At 40.5% G+C, this 16,819-nt stretch overlaps 1 protein-coding gene across 1 annotated transcript; it reads left to right on the top strand.

Annotated features, from left to right (window-relative positions):
- Nucleotides 1-9,090: 9,090 nt before the first annotated feature.
- LOC139953940 (cysteine and glycine-rich protein 1-like) lies at nt 9,091-16,817 on the top strand. Its single transcript, XM_071953549.1, has 6 exons — nt 9,091-9,184; nt 9,900-10,033; nt 11,311-11,458; nt 12,851-12,995; nt 13,787-13,880; nt 14,912-16,817. The coding sequence occupies exons 2-6, from the start codon at nt 9,922-9,924 to the stop codon at nt 14,986-14,988; spliced, it is 576 nt and encodes a 191-aa protein (XP_071809650.1). The 5' UTR covers nt 9,091-9,184; nt 9,900-9,921; the 3' UTR covers nt 14,989-16,817.
- The last annotated feature ends 2 nt before the right edge of the window (nt 16,818-16,819 follow it).

Raw genomic sequence — 16,819 nt, 5'->3', positions numbered from 1 at the left:
ACTACACAACCACACAACCACACAAGTCTATGTCGTTTTCTCTTCATCAGTCAAGATGAGTATCATGAATATTTGTTACTTATACTAACTTATTCCGACGACCCGTGGCGTTTTCTCTTCAAGGCGGCTGCGGACGCAAAGAGCAGAGGGGGGGGGGGGGGAGAGAGAGACGATTGCTAATAACATCACCAAGATAATGGATTGGCATCAGTTTAGTTTCACTCAGTCAATGGGAAACTACACAACCATACACAAGTCAATGGGAAACTACACAACCATACACAAGTCAATGGGAAACTAAACAACCATACACAAGTCAATGGGAAACTACACAACCATACACAAGTCATTGGGACACTTCACAACCATACACATGTCAATGGGAAACTACACAACCATACACAAGTCAATGGGAAACTACACAACCATACACAAGTCAATGGGAAACTACACAACCATACACAAGTCAATGGGAAACTACACAACCATACACAAGTCAATGGGAAACTACACAACCATACACAAGTCAATGGGAAACTACACAACCATACACAAGTCAATGGGAAACTACACAACCATACACAAGTCTACGGGAAACTACACAACCATACCCAAGTCAAAGGGAAACTACACAACCACACAACCACACAAGTCTATGTCGTTTTCTCTTCATCAGTCAAGATGAGTATCATGAATATTTGTTACTTATACTAACTTATTCCGACGACCCGTGGCGTTTTCTCTTCAAGGCGGCTGCGGACGCAAAGAGCAGAGGGGGGAGAGAGAGACGATTGCTAATAACATCACCAAGATAATGGATTGGCATCAGTTTAGTTTCACTCAGTCAATGGGAAACTACACAACCATACACAAGTCAATGGGAAACTACACAACCATACACAACTCAATGGGAAACTACACAACCGTACAAAACTCAATGGGAAACTACACAACCATACACAAGTCATTGGGACACTTCACAACCATACACATGTCAATGGGAAACTACACAACCATACACAAGTCAATGGGAAACTACACAACCATACACAAGTCAAGGGGGAACTACACAACCATACACAAGTCAATGGGAAACTACACAACCATACACAAGTCAATGGGAAACTACACAACCATACACAAGTCAATGGGACACTTCACAACCATACTCAAGTCAATGGGAAACTACACAACCATACACAAGTCAATGGGAAACTACACAACCATACACAAGTCAATGGGACACTTCACAACCATACACAAGTCAATGGGAAACTACACAACCATACACAAGTCAATGGGAAACTACACAACCATACACAAGTCAATTGGAAACTACACAACCATACACAAGTCAATAGGACACTTCACAACCATACACATGTCAATAGGAAACTACACAACCATACACAAGTCAATAGGAAACTACACAACCATACACAATGCAATGGGAAACTACACAACCATACACTTGTCAATGGGAAACTACACAACCATACACAAGTCAATGGGAAACTACACAACCATACACAAGTCAAAGGGAAACTACACAACCATACACAAGTCAATGGGAAACTACACAACCATACACAAGTCAATGGGACACTTCACAACCATACACAAGTCATTGGGAAACTACACAACCATACACAAGTCAATGGGAAACTACACAACCATACACAAGTCAATAGGAAACTATACACAGCCATACACACGTCAACGGGAAACTACACAACCATACACAATGCAATGGGAAACTACACAACCATACACAAGTCAATGGGAAACTAAACAACTATACACAAGTCAATGGGAAACTACACAACCATACACAAGTCAGTGGGACACTTCACAACCATACACAATGCAATGGGAAACTACACAACCATACACAAGTCAATAGAAAACTACACAACCATACACATTGCAATGGGAAACTACACAACCATACACAAGTCAATGGGAAACTACACAACCATACACAAGTCAATGGGAAACTACACAACCATACACAAGTCAACGGGAAACTACACAACCATACACAAGTCAATGGGAAACTACACAACCACACAAGTCTATGGGACACTTCACAACCATACACAAGTCAATGGGAAAATACACAACCATACACAAGTCAATAGGAAACTACACAACCATACACAATGCAATGGGAAACTACACAACCATACACAAGTCAATGGGAAACTACACAACCATACACAAGTCAACGGGAAACTACACAACCATACACAAGTCAATGGGAAACTAAACAACCATACACAAGTCAATGGGGCAACTCACAACCATACACATGTCAATGGGAAACTACACAACCATACACAAGTCAATAGGAAACTACACAACCATACACAAGTCAATGGGAAACTACACAACCATACACAAGTCAATGGGAAACTACACAACCACACAAGTCTATGGGACACTTCACAACCATACACAAGTCAATGGGAAACTACACAACCATACACAAGTCAATGGGAAACTACACAACCGTACACAAGTCAATAGGACACTTCACAACCATACACATGTCAATGGGAAACTACACAACCATACACAAGTCAATAGGAAACTACACAACCATACACAATGCAAGGGGAAGCTACACAACCATACACAAGTCAATGGGAAACTACACAACCATACACAAGTCAATGGGAAACTAAACAACCATACACAAGTCAATGGGAAACTACACAACCATACACAAGTCAATGGGAAACTAAACAACCATACAGAAGTCAATGGGAAACTACACAACCATACACAAGTCAATGGGACACTTCACAACCATACACATGTCAATGGGAAACTACACAACCATACACAAGTCAATAGAAAACTACACAACCATACACAATGCAATGGGAAACTACACAACCATACACAAGTCAATGGGAAACTACACAACCATACACAAGTCAATGGGAAACTACACAACCATACACAAGTCAACGGGAAACTACACAACCATACCCAAGTCAATGGGAAACTACACAACCACACAACCACACAAGTCTATGTCGTTTTCTCTTCATCAGTCAAGATGAGTATCATGAATATTTGTTACTTATACTAACTTATTCCGACGACCCTAGGCGTTTTCTCTTCAAGGCGGCTGCGGACGCAAAGAGCAGAGGGGGGGGGGGGGGGAGAGAGAGACGATTGCTAATAACATCACCAAGATAATGGATTGGCATCAGTTTAGTTTCACTCAGTCAATGGGAAACTACACAACCATACACAAGTCAATGGGAAACTACACAACCATACACAAGTCAATGGGAAACTAAACAACCATACACAAGTCAATGGGAAACTACACAACCATACACAAGTCATTGGGACACTTCACAACCATACACATGTCAATGGGAAACTACACAACCATACACAAGTCAATGGGAAACTACACAACCATACACAAGTCAATGGGAAACTACACAACCATACACAAGTCAATGGGAAACTACACAACCATACACAAGTCAATGGGAAACTACACAACCATACACAAGTCAATGGGACACTTCACAACCATACACAAGTCAATGGGAAACTACACAACCATACACAAGTCAATGGAAAACTACACAACCATACACAAGTCAATGGGAAACTAAACAACCATACACAAATCAATGGGAAACTACACAACCATACACAAGTCAATGGGACACTTCACAACCATACACATGTCAATAGGAAACTACACAACCATACACAAGTCAATAGGAAACTACACAACCATACACAATGCAATGGGAAACTACACAACCATCACAAGTCAATGGGAAACTACACAACCATACACAAGTCAATGGGAAACTACACAACTATACACAAGTCAATGGGAAACTATGGTGAATGGGAAGGCCAAGTTGCAGAGCAGATGATTTCATCCTTCCAACGCATCAAAGTTCAGCTTTCATTAATGGCTCAAGACAATTTTGTGTGGTATTATCGTTTCTATTTGTGGAAAAAGGGAACAGTTATAGAAGCTTGGTTGTTTTTAAAGCAGTTTCTGTAGTATCATTTACATGAACCTTTATATATTAAAATAATGTGCAATTTCTTCTAGATTATACAAGTTGGACATGGACAATGTTTTACTGCTATGTATTGTAAAAACGAATTGTACAAATGCATACAAAAATGTCATTTTCTTCTCATGTTTAGATTAAAGTTCCATACTTTTATGATGTATGTATGTACTTTGAATTGTTGAAATAACCTTTGGTGGAAAAATGCGTCTAGGGAGATTGGTACCACTTTCACTTTTTTTAAACTTCTTTTAACAAATAAAACAACTCGTCATCAAAGATATGTCAGCAATATAGTATGGTTTTATAATCCTCGTTATAATCAAATTTCAACATTACAGAAATAATAGTTAAAATGGCTGCAACCACAACTTTGAAGAGGGATTGTTTCTTTGCATCATTTTAACCTTTTGTACAAAGTATTTCCAACTGCAAATTAACAATGTTTTTTATAAACAACAATGGAATAATACGGTATTTGCCTATCATTAAAGAAATAAAGATTGTGCGAATAGACGCACCAAATGCAATAATAGCTTCCTCTGATATATTTTCAACTTTGTGTGTGAATCTTCATTTCATTCACATTCTAGAGTTAAGTTTTTGAGGCAAAAGTTATTGTCAACGGTGGAGGGAGGGAGACAGTTTGTTACATCAAAGTTTTTAATGAAATTTTTCGATGCAAATTGTCAACCAATGGATCTCCATGTTCAGTGTACTTTTGTTTGTTTTATACAGCACTCATTAAGTTGACTGATATTTGGAAGGGCAAAGGAACTCCGCATAATGTAACATGGAGGCAGGAAATATTGTATTTTCCTTCATCCATGGTTGTGATAAAAATCTTGATCAAAATTATTGAAGAACATGTTGCTGCGTTTATGCGCATGTATATGTTTGTGTTTATTATTAGATTTTGGTTCCTTTTTCATTGGAAAATGCAACTTCTGTTATGACAAACATGAGAGGAAAGCCTGAAATCATTCGAACCGTAAAAGGCCTGTAACTTTAACGCTTTCCTGCATTTGAAGACAACTTGATATTCAAAGATTCAAAATATTTATTGTCATGGTAACAGCATGAAATTTGTTTTCCCTGTGTTGGGCCTATAAGGAGAATCTAATACAAGTAGAGGCATAAAAACAATAGACAACAAGAATATATTTATAAAATTAAAGTAATAGAAAGGGGGATAATACAGATCATAAAATACACAATAATAAAAAAAATTAAAAAATGCACCACGTTATCTCGACCAACTATTGTTACAAAGGTTAATATTGCGCTAGGTAGAAAACGAGTTCTTAAAACTGTTGGTCTTGAGACATAGTTGTCGGACCCTGCCTGAGTGGTTCTGAAAAAAATGATGGTTAAAACTTATTTAACTGAGTCATAATGTAATCTTCCATGATTTCTTGCATGCTCTTATAGTGTCTGCTCCAATAATCCTGCTGGCCTTTTCGGTGATGCGCTGGAATTTCTTACAATTTGCCTGGGAGAGTGAATTATACCAACAAATACAACAGAAACTTAAGATAGATTGAAGATATTCAACATACACGATACATTCCTTACTGTCGAGATTATTATGGATCGGTAAGAATGTCAATGTCACGGTAAATAGTTGCGTGGTTTCAATGAAATTGCTTCATTGACAACTTTTCAAAAGTTTCCACTAGTCACAAACTTTCAAACCAATATTGATATAAACTCAATTTATTTATGGATTTAAGTTAGCCAGTAAAGTAAAGTTTAATTCATGCCGTGTCATTTTTAATTTGTATACATTTACCTAAGACGACTCTTCTAACTGAAAAGCGCATCGAGTTGAAAATGCTTTTAAAACATTATCCAGTGTGGTGATTTAAAAGTTGAGTTGATTTATATTATTAAAAACAGGTAAGCCCTATCTTCCTTTCATCTATTACACCGAAGCCCTGCTTAAAGTCGCAATTGAGTTATTGCTTGACATGACAACACTTTGCTAGAGGTTAAACACTGTACAAACGGTTTTTAATTATCAGGAAAGAAAGAAACTGTAATTCAACGTAACAATAATTACTACCAAAGCCTACATCTTATAAATATTCAAGTAAAAGTCACAACAATGACTTACATTTCATTTGAACTATAGCCCCCCTAATACACCTATCATGACTTGTTATCTATCATAGCAGTTTTTCGTAAATGAGATATACCGGTTCGTAATAATTATTACGATTAATGCTTACTCGGTAGTGATATTCCTGGTAATTATGTTAACTTTGTGTTCCCGTATTCTCCTGTCTTTTCAAAGCCCCTACGTAATTAATTGTCAGTGCTAAAAAGTATTGGTATATTTTGAAATTGCTCACGCCCGAACACTAAAACAAATTATTTAGATCTAAAAAAAAACACAATTAGAAGGGCGTGGCCGGAACGGACCAAATATTAATAAATGACTTTGTGTCTCGGTTTCTGTTCACAGTATTTGGGCTTATTATTGTTGCTTTCTTCTGAAAAGAAAAAGGTTTTTAAAAAGGGGGAATTTATATAATTGTCCATGCTTGTTCATGTTCTGTTTTAGCTCAATTTTCTTTGATGTAATATATTTTTACAATAGCCAAGAGGTGACGAGAGACGAATAAGCCCCATTAGTTGTCAGGGTGCCACTTTAGGCCAAAAGTCATGCGCAAATCAGGGTTATCATTCCATGCCCTCAAATTCTGTTTAATAATAATAATTGTTTTGGGGTCATGCAATTAATTGTGTCGCTAGGGGCCTATAACAATTTATCACAACCTGGGTGCTATGTGCTTCAGCGTTTGAGGAGACGTGATAAAATGTAGGCTTTGAGGTTGGTCCTATTTGGCTTGGGAAGTGAAAAAGTGATCATACTTGCAGCGGTTTAGGAAAAAACACATTATTTGTCTGTGTTTTTTTTCCGGGGTATGGCCTAATAAGCAAAAATTCCGAAAAGCTGACTTGCCAAAAATTGAGAAGAAATCAGATGTTTTATTAGTTGTACGAAAATATATTTGATTGGTTTTCAAGAGGTTCAGATACTTAAAATAGTTTTTAAAATAACTTTTGAATATTAATTAGCACAATCATTGGTTGTGCTATGAATCTATGAGCACCTTATTAGAGCTTTTTGGCGCCCTCCCGCGTTAACAAACTGAGATGCAAAACACTGGGTTGAACTTCTGCCTAAATGCATATTCATGAATATGCAAATCACACTGTTTATTTGGGAAATAGTGCGAACACAGGGTAAGAAAACCTCCATTCATGATCCAACCATTAAAAGGTGTCAGTAGACAGTTTACCCAAAGCAGTTACGTTACAAAATATGACGGGGTTGAACTTTAGATGGTTTAATACAGAAAATAGTATTGGCTCAAAAATAAACACAACATTACGACTGCAAGAGACTAATCACAACTTGCGCATGTGTATTTTAATCACAACCATTCGCGGTTTAGCTTCATACGTCGTGTTGGTTATAATATTATGCCTCTCCCACAATATTTGCTATCACTTTGATCATAGGCAAAATGACGAAGGTTGATCACAAGAGGGCGCTGTTTGTAGCGGCGAGCAGCTGCGCACACCACACGCTGCTGTCACTGCTGTTCCGCCAGCGCACCCCCATACATAACACAGTGCATTAATACGTGTACAGCGTATGTACACACACATACCTAATGTAAGCATTATGTACATTACATGTACATTACATGTACCATCTGTATGGTACACGTACGATATCATGAGTACTTTTTGTTGTTTGAGCAACGTGTGCGAGGTTGGTAGAAAGACACGACCGTACTCACGACTTCGCTATACTATTCTCACTGTACAATGTACTGTACATACAATGTACTGTATACATGTACATTGTTCGTGTATATGCACAGCGTGCAGACTGCCGAATCGTGCCGCGCCGGGCCGGGGCACACTACGCCAACAGCCTTGAGTCAAGTCTAGGGGTCGACTAAAAAGCCACCATCAAAGTAGCCTTGCTCAAGGCAGTCGAATTATTCACTCCGAAAAAAGACCGCCGCTGTATAAAAACCCACCCGTATTCACTGTGCGTAAAACCCACCCGTATTCACTGTGCGTAACATCGCACGACACGATGCCCCCGTACACTATCCGCATGCGGAGGCCGTCAGGCCGACAGCCTTGTAGGATCTGTGTTGAAGCCACTGACCTCATTACTATAATAAGCGAAGAGTTCTCACGGTCAGCTCATTACCATAATGCCCGCGAAAGACGAGACATGTTTACCTCACACACCACCACCACGGACGCATGATAGGGTCCAAAGGTCGTGATAAGTGAAGTGCGTGATTGGACGTCAAAATGAATAATTCATTTGCCTCACATCCCGTGTTGTCTGATAGGTCTGACGAACGATGTAAATATTCATGAGCTGCATACTAGCATATCCTAGAGCCCCCCCCCCCCCCAATTTCGTCCACTATTGGAATTTTTTCAATACAACACATTAAAACGGGAAGATACAGACCCGACAAGGCTGTCGGCCTGACGGCCTCCGCATGCGGTTAGTGGTGTACGAGTGCGATGGCTTGTGTGAACAGTATTCGTGCGATGTGACAGTGTGTATACGGGTGGGTCATTCGGTGTGATCGCACACACCATGCACAGGGTATACGGCGGGTGGGTTTACAGCTGCGTCTTTTCGGAGCGAATAATGCGACTGCCTTGAGCAAGGCTACCATCAAAGACACTACACAGTATTATTCGCGACTTGTCTGACTTGTCGTGAATAAATTCACGACGTCGCACAAATATTCACGACGTCGCACAAATATTCACGACGTCGCACAAATATTCACGACGTCGCACAAATATTCACGACGTCGCACAAGTATTCGCGACTTGTCGTGACAAAAATTCACGACGTCGCCAAAATATTCGCGACTTGTCGTGAATAAATTGACGACGTCGCAAAAACAATATTCACGACGTCGCAAAAAATATTCACGACTGGCGGTGTCCCTTCAGGGCCACCATAGTATGATAATACAGCTCTGGAACTGGCGCCGTTATAACGGGAAAGGAGGCTCGATAATTGTACACAAAACCTGAACTACAACCAGTTAACTGTCTAGGTAAGTTTAACCAACCATTAGTCTTTGGTTTTAGAGGTACATGTATGAATTCCTACATAATGGTCATGAGATTAGTTCAATGGTTGACATTGAGTTGACAAAGAATGAAAGATCGGCTTTGGTTTTTCTTGTACGCCAGCCCCACCCACTATTTGGCCATGGTGGCTGGTCTTTACTCCTACTAGAACTATTTCGGTTTCGTCCGGCTATCGTATCGAGACGATACGGAACCTTTATACCCTGGACTCCGTCGCGTTGCCTGCAACGGAGGAGTCCAACCTGGGCTAAGTACTTTCCAGAGTTCTGTAAAAAAAAATAAAAAAATAAAAATAAAAAAAAACCACAGACACAGTGACAGAGACTGCCAGGAAGTAGCTAGAATCCCAGATAGAGGCAGTTTGAATCATATGCTTTAGCAGCAGAGGTACTGCAAAATGATTTAAATATAAAAAATTACCTTTTGGTTTTTACCCATACACCGATGTTCCCACTCTGGGAACAAAAATCACAGGGAAATCACTCAGTGGGATTCAAATCCCCTTTTTTTTCACAGAATTCAGGGCAAGTATGTACATGTTATGTAGGCCTATATAGCCCTATATATACAGTGTCTTCTTGGGTAATATTCTTTGATCAGCTTTGCAAATGTACCATCTGTTAAGATTTAATAAATGTTGATGATAATTGTTGTTACTTAATATTATAAACTATGCAGGAATCTCTAAAAGTTCATCATCATGTCCAAGTTCGGAGGAGCCCCAAAGTGCGGGGCCTGTGGCAAGTCCGTCTACTTCGCTGAGGAAGTTGTAGCAGCTGGAAGTAAATGGCATAAAGCCTGTTTCAAATGCTGTAAGGTTTAACTCTTTTATCTTCAATTACGCGCTAATCCACCAATCAGATTGGCAGAATGGAGTGGTGATAAAAACCTTTATAACACCCCTTGCAAGTATTCTGCCTGCTCATTGGTTTAGAGGGCGTCACATGACATGTCTTAGTTTTGCCAGACGACGGCCGTGTGATAGAGCGCCGGTTTGCCATGCGCTAGTCCGACAGACTAGCACATGGCGTGCAATACCCAGACGTCCTGTGCGTGTACGAGGATTATAAATTAATAGTCTGTAACCACTGCGAATTGCACGACACTACATGCAACACAGTAAGTAAAAGTGTATGCAATCTGTATTCGCGTCGTCCGTGGATTGTAGCATTCAGGTCTGTACCTTAATAATAACATTACAGTATTTAGAAATGTTTGGGGTGTAATAAAACAAATATTGACTGCTTTTACTCGTGCAATGGTTAAAAACTATGACTCCCTCGGTGATCCCCGTAGCATTCTATTTTCCCTCTCGCCGAGGGAAAATAGAATGCTACGGGGATCACCGAGGGAGTCATAGTTTTTAACCATAGCACTCGAAGCAGTCAATATTTGTATAATATTGCACGGCTAATATCACTACCGTGCGTCTTGTGTGTTCTATGTCACGCGCCAAGTTTGCTTGAAGATAAATACGTTATCAAACCGCACTCGTGGAAATACGGAAAATATAGCACGTCTGCGTCCCATATCCAACTCGGTCTTCGGCCTCATTGGATATGGGACGCAGAGGCGCTATATTTTTCTGTATATCACTCGCGCTTGTGTGATAACTTATACACAATCAATTGAGGCCGATGACACTAGTACCTATAATTAAGTTATCACACAAGCTCTATTCAAGTGTGATAACAAATCTATCTTCTAGTCTCACTTGCAACGCGCAAAATTTAAAATTTCAGACCGTTATTTCACGCCCTCAAAGTTTAGAATGTAATTTTTGCGCTGTCCATATACGGAGCGTGACAAAATGACATTTCACATTGATACGCACTGTGTAATAAAAACAGAGGAAGAAGGATATAACACAGAGGTCGTAGCATGTTTTTATCCCCCTAGTAGTTCGAGCTTCTGATTGGTGGATTTGCGCATACTGGAAGATAAAATATTACAATATACATGTAATAACTTTTAAAGCACCGGTATCCGTCGCAAGCAGCGCTCATAGCTACTCTACAAAAGAACAACTATTAAGCAATGTAAGAAGCAAAACAAAATACAATTGTGTATCTTCCTCTGTTTTTTCCAGCGGATTGCAGCAAACCGTTGGATTCCACGACAGTCAAGGACCATGATGGCAAACTCTACTGTGCGTCTTGCCATGGTAAGCAGTTTGGACCGAAGGGATATGGCTACGGTGGAGGAGCGGGTGTGTTGAGCACTGGAGGCGCGATCGGGTATGCAATTTTACAATTTTTTTTACAGTTTTGTATTTTTTACCAACGGATCCCGCCACTGCCCGGCCTGGAAGAGGCCAAGAGGCCGACCTCGCAGCACCTGGGTGGGCCAACTCACTGGAAGCGGACTTCAAGTCCTGGGCTGGGCAGCTGTGGCAACCAGCAGCAGAACGCATTGGTTGGGCATCTCTACGCCCCCCATGATGGACCAAGAGGATGATGATGATGATGATGACCAACGAAAAAAATAGGCCTAGAAAGATAATATAATAAATCAAAGTTTTATTTATAGCCATTAACTTATAGACGATGTGACCTCTGACGTCACACGAAAACCATAACACGATTCGCGCGCATACCGCCGGGCAAAGCCTTTGTGTTTTGGCAGCCAGCTAGAAAGTGTACACAATCTTACTATGACTACGCAACTCAGTGCCCGGCGAAACTTGACGTATACAGTGTTTTGTCAACAGAGGGCCGTTTGAATGTAAACATACGTCACACCGTCTATACTCTGCATTTTGACAGGTACACAGTGATGTATTATTCCTAAACAGTGATGTATTATTCCTAAACTATTCCTCATTAGGCCCCCAAAACACACAAGAAAAACTGTCCAACGTCCCTGACGACTTCCTTTTAAGTAGCTGTCTTCTTTTTTGCTTTAAAAAACAAACAAAAAAGATACTTTTTAAGGATCTCAGACGAAACATTTAATGAAAAAATAAAGCCCCTGGGGAGGCAGTACTCTTTAAAAATGTGTCCAGTTGTTATTTTGTATAAAAAAAAGGGAAGAAAAGGCCCTCCTCCTTCCTTTCTTAAAGGCAGTACAATAACAAATCAAATTTTTGGCCAATTGACACTTTTGGTAAGCAGTATTGTCCAAGTCCCACACTTCGTGTATCACAACTTATATATAAAATAACAATCCTGTAGAAATTTAGGCTCAATCGGAGATAGGAGTCGGTAGAAAATAATGGGAAAACCCACTCCTGTTTTTGCTGTTCGCCGTGACATGTGTTTATAACAAATCCGTATTTCTCGCTAACGAGAATTTATATTTATACAATATTCAACTCGTACACCAAGACCAACGGACTTGTCTTGTCAAAAGTTTACTGGCCCCAAACTTAAACTAGCGGCCCTAAGGCCTGGTCACAAATGCCTCGATAACGAAAACAAGAAGGAAAATGTTATCAATACACGCCCTCAATTGGTTGAATAAGCGTGGTTGTATCCTGTGCGGAGCAATTCAACCAATAGAATGCCTTCTCTTTGCGTCGTTATTGGTAGCGTTCTCGTTATCGCTGCAGCGGGACCGGGCCTTTAGGCCTGCAGTCCAGTATTTTATAAGAGTCCTGACTATTGGTCACTACACCTTGCTTATTCCAGGAGTAAGCCAGCCAGTGAGAGCTCTTACGTCCCGGCTGGTCATCGGGCGGTTGTCGCAGGGGCTTCAAAATATGGCAGTGCGGACAAGTGCCCACGATGCTCAAAAGCCGTTTACGCTGCTGAGAAAATGATTGGTGCAGGACTGGTAAGTGCAAAATACAAACAAACCAAAATTGGTGATGCACCTCGGGCCAGCCCCAAGTGACCCATTCCACAAGCAGGGGACTTGGGGCTGACTCGGGTGACCCCCTGGAGTGACGTCAAAGCTATTTGAATGTACCGGGGGCAGACCGTTGTGGCGGTTTCAGTCTTACGCCGTGTTCAGTTTTCCGGGTGACTTAGTCGGACATATCATCACATTGTTCGAACGGTTTTAGCTTTCCGGCGTGTTCAGTTTTCCGGGTGACCTGTCAGATACTGCTGGGAGTACCCTGGCGAGTACTGTAGTTCTCTCAGCAGTGACCCCAAATTGTTTATATTTCGATTCTTTTCTGTGTAGTCACATAATATCTTGCCCCACTCTTTACATGTATTCATGGGTACAACTTTAGGCAGGTCACACTCTGCATGCATATAAAACAACTCCACGCGTTTGCCGCTAGTTGTACTCGACTCGTGGACGCCGCCATGACAGCTACCGGAGGGTAACGGACGACTCAATTTGGCACTAAAAATGGACTACTTTCGTTTGCTGTGCGCAGGCATCGCATGACGTGATGCTACAATATTTGGTCATTCGGAAAACTGAACACAGCGGAAAGTTGAAACCGCCACACCGGGGTCGACCCAGTCGACGTTACACAATCATATTTATACATAGTTTTTCAGCTATTGTTTTTAAAGGTCCACTCAAAGGCCTGTGGTGCGCCATTTGCAACAGCTAACATTGTTTGATGCTGAAACTTTATTCTGTGATTGTTGATTTGTTTCCTTTAGACATGGCACAAAACTTGCTTCAACTGCAAAACTTGCAACAAGAAGCTGGACTCTACCACCGTTAGTGATAAAGATGGCGAATTGTTCTGTAAATGTGAGTAGGTTATAGCAGTTTTTTGTTTATTTATTTATTTAGTTATTTATTTATGACCAACAGTGGATAATCGCCACTAACGAGTATCATCAAGTAAGACAAAAAAAAAAAAAAAACAGAAAGCACTAAAAACATTCTATAAAATAAATATATAAGTTCTTAGCAGTTAACAGCTGAATGGCTTCTGACCTCTCAAGCCCCATCCTCCCCCCCCCCCAACTAAAATGAAAAAAAAAACAGTTGGTTGAGCCCCGTGTGGCAGGAGACTTTGCCCCATGGATAGGTCTGGCTACCAAGCAGTTAACGCTTGTATGGCTTCTGACACACACCCCCAAACAAGGATACTGCCAGAATAGGGAGACTCCGAGACTGCCAACATAATATGTAGGGCTAGACTGCTTAGTTGGTTGAGTCTTGTGGTGTGGCAGGAGATTTTGCCCCATGGAGATCCCTGGATAGCCAGCAATTCATGGCTGTATGGTTTCTGATACTGCTATACAAGGATATTGCCAAAATAGGGAGACTGCCAACACAGGGCTAGACAGCTAAGTTGGAAGAGTGCCGGCACGTTAAAGGCAGTGGACACTATTGGTAATTACTCAAAATAATTATTATTATAAAAGCTTTTTTGGTGACAAGTAATGGGGAGAAGTTGATGGTATAAAACATTGTGCGAAACGGCTCCCTCTGAAGTGCCATAGTTTTCGAGAAAGAAGTAATTTTTCACGAATTTGATTTCGAGACCTCAGATTTAGAACTTGAGGTCTCGAAATCAACCATCTAAAAGCACACAGCTTTGTGTGACAAGGGTGTTTTTTTCTTTCATTATTATCTCGCAAGTTCGATGACAGATTGAGCTAAAATTTTCTCAGGTTAGTTATTTTATGCATATGTTGAGATACACCAACTGTGAAGGCTAGTCTTTGACAATTACCAATAGTGTCCACTGCCTTTAATGTGGAGGTCGTTGGTTCAAATCCCGCTCTAGTAGTTTTGTCTTCTATAATCAAGTTTATTATTATTTGTTACAGCTTGCTACGGGAAGAACTTTGGCCCTAAGGGTTATGGATTTGGGGGCGGAGCTGGCGCCCTCGTCAACACTAAGTAATAGAGACATCAGTTGCGTCTAGTCTCACTGTGTCAGTACACCAAAGTTGTGCCTCATCAGGAGCCTACATTATGCTCAGCAGGGTTTGCCCTTAACTTTCTTAGCGACTGGGTAGCAGGACCAGCCGTCGATTTCACCAAACTTAGGATTAATCTTTGGACTAAGGACAAGTTAAGTTCCGTATCCGAAGACGTTAGGACGCATTGATCCCATCCTAAGTTAGGACGGGTTACTCGTCCTAACTCGAGATTGGAGTAATTCAAGCATTTTGTGAAATCGGCTGCTGAGCCGAACTTCATGACTCTGCTTACCATGGAATTATGCGCTTACGATCACCTTACTCTGCTTGCATGGCAAGCGCCGAGTTTCTATAGCTGTGTAAGCGCAGAGTGCCTAGTAACCTTGAGTACGCACGCGCTCAAGCCAAAATTCCCCGCTAACTCGTGAAACACACTTGATGTAAGCACAGAATTCCCTGCTTCCACAGGCGCAGATTCTATGCTTATGGTAAGCAGAGCCATGAATTGGGGCCGAGTTAGTTTGTCATATTACGAGTCCATCAGCCTTTTCACTTGTCTGAAATTCAAGAAGTAGGAATACTTTTCAATACTGAAATAACCTACCTGACCACTGGCAGAGAATTTTTACATTTCCTCGGGTTTTTTAGGTAGCATTTGACGAGAGAACATTGCTCAGCTGCCTGTAAAGGCATGAAGGGCAAAAACAATTTGGGATTCTCAGAAACTTACAAAAGTGCACTTAAAGGAACACGTTGCTTTGGATCGGTCGAGTTGGTCTTTGAAAAGTGTTTGTAATCGTTTGTTATAAAACGCATTGGTTACAAATTTGCCTCAAATATGCGTGGTTTTCTTTTACTTACACGCGAATTTACACTTATGGGAGTAAAATTTTTGACTCTCATAAATGGCCGGCCTTGTAAGTCGACGAGGTAAAAGGGAAACCGTGCAATTTGGAGGCATGTTTGTGTAGATCATTGTATTCTACTTTTAAAACATCTTTCTACCCATTTTATAACAAATGGATACAAACGCTTTTTAAAGACCAACTCGACCGATCCAAGGCAACGTGTTCCATTAAGTTGACCCCATTCATCTGTTATTATCTGTTGTTTAAAAGATTCACATTTTGGGAGCCAGTTTACGTAATTTACGTAAAGATCAATCTCTGTACTTCTTGTGAAAGTGGTTTTTGCAAAAAAACAAAATCATTTTTATATTTTATGGTGTATCAAAGGGTTCTATAGCACATTCTGAGATTCAATTTTATTTTTTTTTGGTATGATGGTTTTATAGATCAGCCTGTATAGTATGAAAAAAAGTATCCGATTGTGTTCAGTATCTGTGTCTTGCAATTTGTTAACTCTATTTTACTGATTGAAGAAATGTAGTCAACGTATGAGTACATTTACAACCTTGCATCTCCCTGATGCTGTACACGATCTACCTGATTGACAAGTTGCAAATGTTGGCAGCTCTGTTACAATATTGTCCTGATCCTTCCCTTAAAAAATGAAAAATGAATGTTACATTCACGTATGCGTACAGACCCTATTGGTTGGCATATATGCCATAGAGTTGTGCACTTAGCAGTTGGCAAATGCCATAGAGTTGTGCACTTGGTAGATGCGCAAACGCGTCTGCGTCAAGCAGCCACTAGCCATGTACAAAACAGCGAAATGTTTCCTTGTTTTTGCCAACCAAAATGTTAAAGGAACTCGTTGCCTTGGATCGGACGAGTTGGTCAAAACAAAAGCATTTGTAACCGTTTTTTATAAAATGCATATGGTTGGAAAGATGTTTTAAAAGTAGAA

This window comes from Asterias amurensis, chromosome 22 (genome assembly GCF_032118995.1).
Source record: "Asterias amurensis chromosome 22, ASM3211899v1".
In the NCBI taxonomy this organism is placed as follows: Eukaryota; Metazoa; Echinodermata; class Asteroidea; order Forcipulatida; family Asteriidae; genus Asterias; species Asterias amurensis.
Note: the sequence above shows the minus strand (reverse complement) of the source record. Positions and strands in the feature narration are given on the sequence as shown.